This window comes from Stomoxys calcitrans, chromosome 1, assembly GCF_963082655.1.
Source record: "Stomoxys calcitrans chromosome 1, idStoCalc2.1, whole genome shotgun sequence".
In the NCBI taxonomy this organism is placed as follows: Eukaryota; Metazoa; Arthropoda; class Insecta; order Diptera; family Muscidae; genus Stomoxys; species Stomoxys calcitrans.
This window is the reverse complement of record NC_081552.1, coordinates 245726682-245737519: the sequence shown is the minus strand read 5'-3', so window position 1 is coordinate 245737519 and position 10838 is coordinate 245726682. Positions and strand designations below refer to the sequence as shown.

Sequence of the window (10838 nt, the reverse complement as noted above, 5' to 3'; positions counted from 1 at the left end):
GTCTGATATTGGTTTACGTTCTCTTCCTACACTCACACACACGCACAAACATCATTAAGGCCAAAACAGAATGAGCGCATTGAGCTTTGGTTTTGAGCATCGCGTTACAAAAATGCAGCTCTGTACACAAATTCCACAAAGTTAAAAAAAATATCAACTTTGACACCTGAAAGAGAGCGTTATTCTGTGTTGCCACACGTAAAGTAGTGTTTTTGATCGTCAAAGTTAAAAATTGTTTAACTTTTGCGAGTTGCTTTTCTGAACATTTTCGTGCAGAGTTGCATTTTTCAAAGCGGCGCTCCTCATCGAGCTCATTCTGGTTAAGCCTTTAAATCCTGTGTACACTGCCCATTAAATATGGATTTAAGGCTCTCGACAGCTGTTTTGATCAAGGGAAAACACATGATCGAGCTATTAAATCTGTATTTAAAGAGCAGTGTAAACGGGGTTTTATGTGTGTTAACAACAACGTCGATTTTGTAAATAAGGTTGATGAAAAAGGGTGATTTCTATGAATTTTTCCCATATGATGATTTTTATTTTGTTGTATAAATGAGACAATCTTTGAATTATAATAATAGGCACCTTGACATATGACACTACTTTCTATTGACCTACCTTGAGTTGACAACATTTTCTTAAAAGCCGGTATGTTTCCTTTCGCCGTTATCCCATAAACATGCAACCTCGTAATCATATGACCAATGAAGGTTAAAAGGTCTTTGTTTTAATTAAAATATAACAAAGAAAAAAGGTAAATAAGTGAATATGTATTTGAAACTTCAAAGGATATTGCCGCCCAAATGTGTATATTCATTAGGATTAGGAGTAGTAAGTCGAAGATGGCAGCATGGTCAAAAGAGAACGAGGTTTGTCAAATGAACAAAAAGTAAGCACATACTTAAAAAGTTATGTTCCAAAATCTAGAGATTATGATCTGGTTGTAGTGGGTGGAGGCATTGTAGGTACCGCGTCAGCGAGAGAAATCTTGAATCGACATCCTACAATGAAAATTGCAATTTTGGAAAAGGAATCAAAATTGGCAGTCCATCAAAGCGGTCATAATTCTGGTGTAATACACGCCGGCATATACTACAAGCCGGGTACGCTTAAAGCAAAGCTTTGTGTTGAAGGTCTACATCTTGCCTATAAATATCTGGATGCAAAGGGAATTCCATACAAGAAATGTGGAAAACTGATTGTTGCCACTGATGACCTGGAAGTATCTCGCTTGATGGATCTGCGTGAAAGAGGCCTTAAGAATAATGTACCGGATCTAAAGCTTATAGAAGGAAAAGAAATTCAAGAAATCGAACCTTATTGCAAGGGAGTTAAAGCGCTATGGAGCCCACATACAGGTATTGTTGATTGGGGTTTAGTGACTGAGCACTTTGGGCAGGACTTCAAACAAATCGGCGGTGATATATACATGAACTTCAATGTAAGTAAACTTAAGGCAAATATATGATTGCCCTATTTCCTGGCTGTTGTTCAAAAAAAAAAAAAAATAACTTTAACAGGTAACTAAATTTGAGGAATCTACGGAAGAAGGTTCTTCGGAATTCCCAGTCACTATATGTGGAGAACACCCCTATCAAAAGATTCGATCTAAACATGTACTAACATGTGGTGGTCTACAGTCAGATTTAATTGCCGAAAAGACCGGATGTTCACGCTCTCCCCGAATTGTGCCGTTTAGAGGAGAATATTTACTGTTGGCAAAGGAGAAATGCCATATGGTCAGAGGCAATATATATCCAGTGCCTGATCCCAGATTTCCTTTTTTGGGTGTACATTTTACACCACGCATGGATGGAAGCGTATGGCTAGGCCCAAATGCTGTACTAGCATTTAAAAGGGAGGGGTACAGGTATGTCTGAAACTGCAAGGCTTTTTTCCAAAATATAACTTGTAATTCATTTAGATGGGGAGACATAAATCTTGTTGAACTCATGGACGCTCTGCGATATCCCGGATTTTTAAAAATGGCTTCGAAATATATAGGCTTTGGAATGAATGAGATAAGCAAATCTGCTTTTATTCCACTACAGGTAAAAGATCTGCAGAAATTCATTCCTGATATAACCGAGTATGACGTTAGTCGTGGACCCGCTGGTGTCCGGGCACAAGCCTTGGATATGGATGGCAATTTGGTTGACGATTTCGTTTTCGATCGTGGAGTGGGAAAAGGACCCCTATCAAAACGTGTTTTACACTGCCGCAATGCTCCATCACCTGGGGCAACTAGCAGCTTAGCAATAGCAAAAATGGTTGCCGACAAAATCGAGCAAGAGTTTAATATTAAATAAAAAACCACCCATACTATGTTTTTTTTTCTTATTATAATTATGAACAGATACATTATTGGCTAAAATGTGTATTTGAAATTAACCAAAACATTAACCAAACTGAAATTATTCCTTATTGTTCCATTTGTTATTATAAAACTTTATCTATTTAATCGATTTTTTGTTTATATTGTATTATTGGCATATTAAATGTATTTAGTAATGTGTTCCTCGCCGCTTGGTTTTGGCATGTTCAGTAATAATACGTGTTCGACCATAGGAGCAAAATATGTATAATTAATTTTGTAACTACCTAGCGCATAATTGTAATTGCCGTTTTGGCTTGTCATTCGTTAAACGGTCCCCTTAAACAGGTTAAAGTACAATTGATATTCGCCATTAAACTTTGTTGAAAACCTCGAAGACAAAAATCTTCCAAGGGTATTTTACATGTAGCGACAAAATTATAATTGATATTTGCAATGAAACTTTGTTGTAAGCCTCGAAAACAAAAAATATGCATTTTTATTACAATTTGCCGGACAATTTTTTGTCATTATTAAATATATATAAAATACAATCACAAATTTTTGTTAAATTTATTTATTTTAGTATCGCAATTAACGACGCTTTGTATGATTTATTAAAACGCGGAACTAAGTAAGTGAAATTGTTGTGTCTATATACCATTGTTAAAAAACCATCTTAAATAAATAAAAGAAAAAACTTATTGATCTTACATCTAACATTGTATTAGAGCAGCTGATCTATTAAACATTTATCGCGTCGAGGTTCTATTTTTGGTTTTTTCATGTAATTTTTACCATTCTCATTACTGCTGTTTAATAAATCATCCGCTTTGCGTTTCATATTTTCGTGTTCTTCTTCGGTAAGGGTTGCGAAAACAAAGTTTTTCGGTTTTATACTTTTGATGGAAACAGTACCAGCTGCATCATCCATATCAGTGCTGTTCGCAGACAATCCAGCTCCTCCTTTAGTTAGGCCTGCCAACTTTTTAAGCGTCTCCCTATCGCGAACTAGAAATGACCCACGCACACTTTTCTTATTCATTACGGCTATACCCTTTGAAATCAAAAAGGGTGTGGATTTTTTCGAATCATCATTCGATACCGATATTTTTTTGGTCGTTACAATTTGTATTTTTCTAGTGGTTACAGAAGTAGATATTGTAGCAGCCCCATTAGTTGGAAGTAAGGTGGTGTTTGGTAGGGTTGTGGACATGTCTTGTGAACCAGGTTTAAGGCCCTGTTCCCTGAGAAACTGTTCTCTTTCATAGCGAACTTTACGCCACTGGTGTTCAGTCAATTCATCACCACTATCTCCATTGTTCTTGTCGCCGATTTCATCACGTGCTCCGTCGTCCAAGCTAAAACCAGTTTCAGCATTTTTCCATTTAAATTGTCGCTGGCGCCCAACGCCATCCTTTTCTTCGTCTTCAAAAAGCATTTCCTGTATTTTACGAACTTCACGCATGTCTTCATCCAACATTTTGCGGCTAAAGAGCGAAAAAAGAAGAATATAAACAAATTTTTAAGAAATTTGCAAAATATGGGTACATACGCATGTATCTGTTCCAACTCTGAGCGTATCTTTTCCTTATCAAACTCATCCTCATCTCCAAGTTCAATGTCGTATTTATCTAAATTTCTTTCATCTTCGTCAGCACTGCCCCATTCAGACTCTGATAGTTCGGCTTCCTTTTCAAAAAATGTTGCCGCCTGTTCAACACAGTCTTTTTTTGATATTTCCACAACAATCTCATTTTCCTCGGAGTCATAGTCGACATACGTGGTAGGTTGTTGCTCAGGCTCATCTTCTGAATCTTCAATTTCTTGAATTTCAACCTCATCGATTTGCTTTTCTTCTTCTTCATCGTCGGAAAAGCACAGTTTTGCCGATTTCTTTTTAGCTTTCTTTGTTAGTTTTTTGATCCTATTCTTGGTATTACTGTCGTCGCAATCTGATTCAATTTCATCGCTTGATAAAATTTTATTGCACTTTGTGGTTTGTTGTAGATTCTCTGTGTCATCCTGGCCATCAACTTCATCAAACGTTCCGGAACACAATTCCATAAGTTCGTCATCACCTACAGGTTTGCCATTATTCTGTGTAAGGGGTATTTGGGACATCAATGCATTTGATGATGGGGGTTTCTGAGTGATATCAAATGTGCCTGAACATAATGCCATTAATTCGTTTTCTTTATCTTCGGCAGGTCTTATAGTGTTCTGAGTATCAAATAGAATAGGTTGGGTGGAAGGTGGCTGGGTTTTTAGGAAATCCATATCATCCTTATCGCCCTCTTCATCTGAGTCGTCAAAAGCTTTTATGATTCGATTGCGTGTCTTTGTGCTGTTGATTGAAAGTTCACTATCTTCTTCGGATGCAACACCTTCATTGTCATCCGTAGTTTCTTCTTCTTCATCATCCTCTACTTCGTTGTCATCATCTTTGAGTTCCTGGTTGTCTTCATCTTCGTCAATTGGATGGTCTTCTTCGTAGTCTTCCATAATAGCGTTCTCCTCGTCGTCAATCTATATGAAATTTAACAACTTGAAGTCCAACTTCAAATAAAAAAAACAAAACATAGTGTTACCTCGATTGCACCATCAATGCCTGGCTTTGAATCTGGTTCGTACTCGTCTACTTCAGTAGTGCCACCACCATCTTCCTCATCGTCGTCTTCATACAAGCGTTTATTGTGCTCTATTTCGTCCTCTTGCTTCTTATGTAGTTCTTCCAATCTCTTCTTTTTTATAATTTCTTTGAGATTCTTTTTCAACTCAAAATAAGCAGCCCTCGGTTTTGGATCTTTGTTTGGGTCTTGTTCTTCTTTTAGACTTATATTGACTTTTGTAATTTCTAACTTTCCATTTTCTGTTGACAAAATACTGCATGTTTCATTCGGTTTAGATTTTCTATCCCTCACTGTGCTCATGAGACGTTTCATCAGGTTCTCTATGCCAGAAGGTTTTCTTTCAACTAAATCTCCAGTTTCTAAATCTATTAGTTTATTAGGATCTCCACTAAGTGAGGGACTCGCTGTCAGACTTTTTTTAGCCAGTAATTCTTTGATATTTATAGATGGTTTTGGCGTAGCCTGTACTGGTGGTGGAGGTGGAAGCGGTTTCTTAACTGGACTTATTTTTACGGTTTTCATGTCCAATTTTGGCAACTCAATAACTTCGGTTATAAGAACTTTAGAAGTGGATGGGGTCTCATAAAATTCTTGTTTTTGCCGTTCTTCCTGTGCTAAAATTTCCGCCAATTCTTCTTCAGTTAATTCAAGTTCGCCAGGTCCAACTTTTTCTTCCTCATCCAGTATGTTTTTACTTAAAAGTTTATTTTCATTCATGGTCATTTCGGTATGCATGTGATTAACTTCACCTTGACTATTTTTATCTGATTCAATCATTGTTTCAGCCTCGGGCTGTTTGTCCACTATACCTTCGTTATCTTTCAAAACTTCGTTTTCACTCTCATCTTCCGATTCAGATTTGAAGAATTCGGTAGCCTCTTTAGCTCTTTCCTCCATAAGTTTGCTAGTAAAAAACAATTTATTATAAAAATATTGATAAAATAATTAAAATTATTTTAAAAAAGTATAATTTATGAGGATTCTACGCATATATGAACACATAGCACATCGGCAAAACACCCAATTCATTGTGTGGTGCGGTTTTAGTAGCAATCTGCAATCGGACTCACTTAGACCTTTTCGTCCATTGAGATACCACAGGAACAGAAGGAGAAGATGACTGCCAGTTCCTGCAGTTCAACAAACCAACGGACTGTGTGAGCATAGATTGTGTTTTAAACTTACGCATATTCCTCTAATTCTTCTTGTGTCATTTTAAGATTCTTAGATCTCACGGCATCCGCAATGGGGCTATTGCTTTGTAAGGATGGCGGTTTAATGATTGTTTTTCTATTTAAGAAATCTTGCAAGGAATATTTCTTAGGCTTGTGATATGGTATACTGAAATAAATTGACAAAAATTAACACCATTCAGAGAGAAACATTTTTTTGCAAACTTGCCTTATGTTAGCCTCTCTGTGCAACCGTTGCTGTTCACTCTGAATGGCTTGCATTTCATCCATGGCTTTTTTCGCTGAAGCCTAAAGGAAGGTTTGGTAAAGATATCATCATGCCACTCAGTTAATATGTTCATTTGCTTACCCTTATAACTTTGGACTTATTTTTGTTTTTCTTATTATTGGGGCTTTCTTCATCGTTGTTATTTTCTTCAAAATTGCAAGCTCTGGCAGAATTTGCCAAAGAATCATCGGATTCGCTATCGCTGGGAGCGCCTGATTTCGTATGATTAATTGCATCAGAATCGTCGTTGCTTGTCTCTTGACTGTTTTTATTTTTATTAGATTTTTGTGCTGATTTTTTCTTTTTTAGTTTTGTTCTACGCGGCTGGGAATCACTGTCGTCATTCGTACTCACACATTCTTCTTTGCGTTCATTGCTAGAGTCTGAGTCCTCTAGAATCAATCGTGTATGTACCGCTTTGTTTGTCGCTGGCTTATCGTCATCGCTATCTGAATCGATTAAGGACGATATTTTGTTTTTTCTTTGCACATCTCCTTTTACTTCTTTGGAAGGTTCAGCTTCGTCATCGCTGTTCAAGAAACGTTTGGTTCTTCCAGGACTTGTTTTGTTTACTGACGGGGAATCTATTTTTTTGTTCGCGCCCTTGGGACTGTGTTTCTTTAGCGGACTTTTGTTCGCATTAGATCCCACAGCATCCTCATCTTCCGACTCTGACATTAATAAACTTTGTGCACCTAGTATATCTTCTTCATTTGATACTTCTTTGACATTTTCTTCATCATCATCCACTTTCAGCTCTTCCATACTCATATTGTGCTCGTCCATTCTGTTTTCGTATTTTCAACGTAACAAAATAAAAAATTTGTACTTTTCAGATTGTTAAAATGCTGATCTCGAAAAAAGACTATTTGTTTATCTAGATCACACGCACACATTGAACTTATGGCGCGAAGCAAAAATAAAAACACCTTAAGTTGTAATTAGTAAACGCATCGCAGCGCCAAAGCAAGAACTTAAAGCTGCTATTACACAGTCAGACTTATCATATGTATTGTAATTTCAAAAAAGCAACCCATGGCGAAACATAAAGGTGGTCTCATTTGTACAACAACCACAAATCATACGGGGCAATCCGCCATATTTCCATCAAGCTGATCGACGTTCTTCCGACACACACAAAGAAATTTGTGAGCGTGTGAGTATACGTGTGCGTACATGAGCAGAGAATATGCGAGAAAGAAGATAACCGCAAAGAGAATGCAAACAAAAATCTGACATCTCAATACCGTCAAACCTAGGCGGCTGTTAACAGCTGTTCGCGTGAGATCGCCTTTTTAAATCCGCCTTGAAAGCAACCCTGAAAGTTGTTCACATCGTGTGATACATGGTTGAATTAAGAAGGTTGGCTCACTTGCCCAGCTAATGGATTTCTTCAACCCCAGAGTTGTATCTAAATCCCAATAGAACGTCAAATGCTTGGTTTGGATTTTAAAATTTGTTCACATTTTGTTCCTTTTATCACATTTTAATTGTTTTAATTTATAATTTACTGGCTTGTAATCATTAATCTTTTGATCTTGTTGCTGATACACATGGTAATGCAAATAAAAACTAGAATATCAATTAGGAAGTGTCCAGAAATTTGACAGCCTAGTGGGAATTTGCGCCACCATCGTCACAGATTTGTATAGTTAATTTCGTTGTTGTTGTTGGCAAGTTAGTCAACCTTCTTCATTCACCAATGCTTTACCTTCTATGAATTTGCCTAGGAGTCAACCATGTCGAAACTATTAAAGGTCGTCTCATTTGTACATCAACCACAAATCATATGGTGCAATCCGCCATTTTGCCATCAAGCTGATCCAAAAGACACAAAGAAATTTGTGTGCATGCATACGTGTGCGTACATGAGCAGAGAATATGCGGGAAAAAGATGAGACTGCAAACAAAAATCTGACATCTCAATACCGTCAAACCTGGTCGGCTGTTAACAGCTGTTCGCGTGAGACCACCTTGTTAAATCCGCCTTTGACTTTATCTTAAATAAATTTGCCTTGCGTTGTACGCTGTACGAGCAAACTTAAGCCGCGCACAAACATAGCAAACAAAATAATTACATATGCATGTCATAAACACCAGCTAAATTTTCGAGCAACTAGGCAACTGTGAATACATCTAAAATTTGAATTTTTAAGAATGTCGTATGAACATTGGTTAAATTATTTAAAAAGCGCTGAAAAGAATTCAATGATAAGCGGCAAAAGCCGTAAAGTCTTTTATAAATTTCCCGATGGACATCAAATGGCTGAGGAATATAGCATGGATACCGGAGTGGTGCAGAAAAGAGCCTGGCGTAAGTGTAAGCAGCTGATGGGGGAGCCAGAATGGGAAATTGAATTAGGCGAAGATCCTCGTCAATTGGCTGTAGGCGGAGAAAAGGGCGACATTCGAAATGACGATGGAAGCTTTACGGTCAAAATAAGTAACACCGAGGCTATCTTAAGCAAGCGCATAACGAAGAAAAACATCGAGTGGCGAATCAGAAATTTACCTTATCCCATAGACGTCTATGATGTAAAAGCTGATCCCGAAAAAAAGGCAATAGTTGTAAGGACTGCAAATAAGAAATATTACAAGGTAATCCCAATCCCTGATTTGGATCGTTGTAGAGTGTTGCCCTCCCAAGAAAATATAATGGTACATCACCAATATAATACATTGATTATAACATACGCAAAACCTGACATTTTATGTGAAATGGAGGCAAAGGTTTTGCTTTTGCTAAAGGACGTTGAAACAGAAACAGACATGGAAGAGTTACTACAAGGATTATTGAAGAAATAAACAAAGACACAAAAAAATACATACATATAATGTTTGTTATTACTCAGTATCTACTAATGTTACCTAGAGATCATTAACTTTATAATAATAATAATAATGTTAATACTTATATTCTATTTTTGGAAGTTTTCCACCAAACCAGATGATATAAAAACAGAGTAGTCGAAGGAGGGTAATTCTAGGGGCACTAAGGAGGGCAAGTCTTCGTCAGTTTTCAAATGTTCATCTAATATACTCAAACGTTTTTTTCCTGTGTTGTCATTTGATTCATCCTTTGGCTCGTTATCCTTAAGAAGCCCCTTACCACTGTTATCTTGATCTTTACTAGACGGTTCTAGCATTAAATGCTGCATATTAATCATCACACTCCCATATTTATCATTGAATTCCTTTATTGTTTTATCTATGGATCTTGCAATAGATTGGGCATTTACTATGTCGGCTTTTACGGCTGTATTCTCATTTTGGGGAGGAAGGATTTCTTTTTGTTTCATTCTTTCATATTGTTGCTTACGCATCCCAATTTGCTGCAATTTTCGCTCATAGTCCCATTTTTGTGTATTTAAAACAAGCAATGCTTTTGGCAATCGAACTATTTTGTACGCATCTGTTATGTAAAGCAGGGAAGTCTCTATTGCTTTGTAGGCTTCGTCATAGTGATGTCGTTTGAGCAACTTTTCAGCTCTTCTCTCGTGGAAATGAGCCTAAAACATGAGAGGCATTACAATTGAAAGTAAACAATATCATTAGTTCAATAAAACTAATACAAACATTACTTTAATTTTTATTCCTGGGTATTTATCAATAAAATACAATAAATTGGACAAACAAGTCTCTTAGAATTTCTAATGCTAGGTCTGTTTTTTTGAAAAACTTCAAGGAAGGGAAATTTAGTAAAACAACAATGTTCCCTTCAATATGCTATTTTTGGTTTTTCCATTTTCCTTTACGGAAACCGCGTTTTAATATTATTAGTAAATCACAAAAATTCCAAAAGTTTTTCATACTGCAGCCCCATCATACGTATTACATTTAAAATTGTTTTAACAATTTCTTACCAAATTTAGTGGAGCAGAATCCATTCTTTTATTTACGTATTAAATATTCAAGTATAGTAAACAATACCATATGGCTAGATATGTTTATGATTAGATCAAAACATATCGTAGTGCTTTGACGTATTGTGTATACTTATTATAATTAGGTCCGTTCGCGTACTTTTCCGGTAAACATTTGCGGGAGAGTTAGAACCATGACATACTTACCAGATAGCATACCGTAAACAGCTGAGTACAATTTTTTCTCGCTGTGTGCACTATCTGTCAACGAGTTTTGGTTGTGTGTGTGTATTATAGTTAAGAACCATAACACAACAAACAACGATAAATGGCGCGAACTAGCAACATACACAAAATCAGAGTCAATCCCATGGTAGCCGGTTGTACGCACCGGATTGATCCGATGGAATCCTCATCGGCAAGGGCTGCCGCCTCAGTGTACGTGTTCGTCTTTTTTGTCATGGGAGAGGCACATTCCGGAGTGCCTTCTCCGCACGCTTCTGGTCCATGCCGGGATTGAAAAGAACCCCGGACCCTGGTTCTGTTCGGTTTGCCAGAACCACCTTC

General features: G+C 37.0%; 4 protein-coding genes across 5 annotated transcripts; 2 read left to right on the top strand and 2 right to left on the bottom strand.

The window, feature by feature from the left end:
• Nucleotides 1–652: 652 nt before the first annotated feature.
• Nucleotides 653–2845, top strand: LOC106094778 (L-2-hydroxyglutarate dehydrogenase, mitochondrial). 2 transcript variants are annotated; one of them, XM_013262018.2, is made up of 4 exons: nucleotides 653–869; nucleotides 928–1441; nucleotides 1521–1870; nucleotides 1925–2845. In XM_013262018.2, exons 1-4 carry the CDS (start codon nucleotides 769–771, stop codon nucleotides 2307–2309), a joined length of 1350 nt encoding a protein of 449 aa, XP_013117472.1. In that variant the 5' UTR covers nucleotides 653–768; the 3' UTR covers nucleotides 2310–2845. The 2 variants fall into 2 exon arrangements, with proteins under 2 accessions (XP_013117472.1, XP_013117473.1); XM_013262019.2 differs by having other exon boundaries at nucleotides 810–889; nucleotides 948–1441.
• A 113-nt stretch (nucleotides 2846–2958) lies between these two features.
• Nucleotides 2959–7277, bottom strand: LOC106094777 (claspin). The gene is made up of 6 exons (XM_013262016.2): nucleotides 6490–7277; nucleotides 6349–6428; nucleotides 6133–6288; nucleotides 4906–5851; nucleotides 3870–4843; nucleotides 2959–3804 (listed from the first exon to the last, which is right to left on the bottom strand). The coding sequence occupies exons 1-6, from the start codon at nucleotides 7192–7194 to the stop codon at nucleotides 3042–3044; spliced, it is 3624 nt and encodes a 1207-aa protein (XP_013117470.2). The 5' UTR covers nucleotides 7195–7277; the 3' UTR covers nucleotides 2959–3041.
• A 1184-nt stretch (nucleotides 7278–8461) lies between these two features.
• On the top strand, nucleotides 8462–9234 carry LOC106094771 (protein DPCD). Its single transcript, XM_013262010.2, has one exon. The coding sequence runs from the start codon at nucleotides 8566–8568 to the stop codon at nucleotides 9211–9213; it is 648 nt and encodes a 215-aa protein (XP_013117464.1). The 5' UTR covers nucleotides 8462–8565; the 3' UTR covers nucleotides 9214–9234.
• Nucleotides 9235–10356, bottom strand: LOC106094772 (uncharacterized). The gene is made up of 2 exons (XM_013262011.2): nucleotides 10272–10356; nucleotides 9235–9917 (listed from the first exon to the last, which is right to left on the bottom strand). Exons 1-2 carry the CDS (start codon nucleotides 10293–10295, stop codon nucleotides 9327–9329), a joined length of 615 nt encoding a protein of 204 aa, XP_013117465.1. The 5' UTR covers nucleotides 10296–10356; the 3' UTR covers nucleotides 9235–9326.
• Nucleotides 10357–10838: the final 482 nt, after the last annotated feature.

What these genes read in the sequence shown, in the direction of transcription:
- LOC106094778 (XM_013262018.2), top strand. Translation starts at nt 769, where the DNA reads ATGTATTTGAAACTTCAAAGGATATTGCCGCCCAAATGTGTATATTCA. An exon ending in ATATATACATGAACTTCAAT is followed by an intron (nt 1,442 to 1,520) that starts GTAAGTAAACTT and finishes TAACTTTAACAG; the next exon opens with GTAACTAAATTTGAGGAATC. An exon ending in TTTAAAAGGGAGGGGTACAG is followed by an intron (nt 1,871 to 1,924) that starts GTATGTCTGAAA and finishes TAATTCATTTAG; the next exon opens with ATGGGGAGACATAAATCTTG.
- LOC106094772 (XM_013262011.2), bottom strand. Translation starts at nt 10,295, where the DNA reads ATGGATTCTGCTCCACTAAATTTG. An exon ending in ATTCTGCTCCACTAAATTTG is followed by an intron (nt 9,918 to 10,271) that starts GTAAGAAATTGT and finishes CTCATGTTTTAG; the next exon opens with GCTCATTTCCACGAGAGAAG.
- LOC106094771 (XM_013262010.2), top strand. Translation starts at nt 8,566, where the DNA reads ATGTCGTATGAACATTGGTTAAATTATTTAAAAAGCGCTGAAAAGAAT.
- LOC106094777 (XM_013262016.2), bottom strand. Translation starts at nt 7,194, where the DNA reads ATGGACGAGCACAATATGAGTATGGAAGAGCTGAAAGTGGATGATGAT. An exon ending in CACAGAGAGGCTAACATAAG is followed by an intron (nt 6,289 to 6,348) that starts GCAAGTTTGCAA and finishes AATTTATTTCAG; the next exon opens with TATACCATATCACAAGCCTA. An exon ending in GCATTGATGGTGCAATCGAG is followed by an intron (nt 4,844 to 4,905) that starts GTAACACTATGT and finishes AATTTCATATAG; the next exon opens with ATTGACGACGAGGAGAACGC.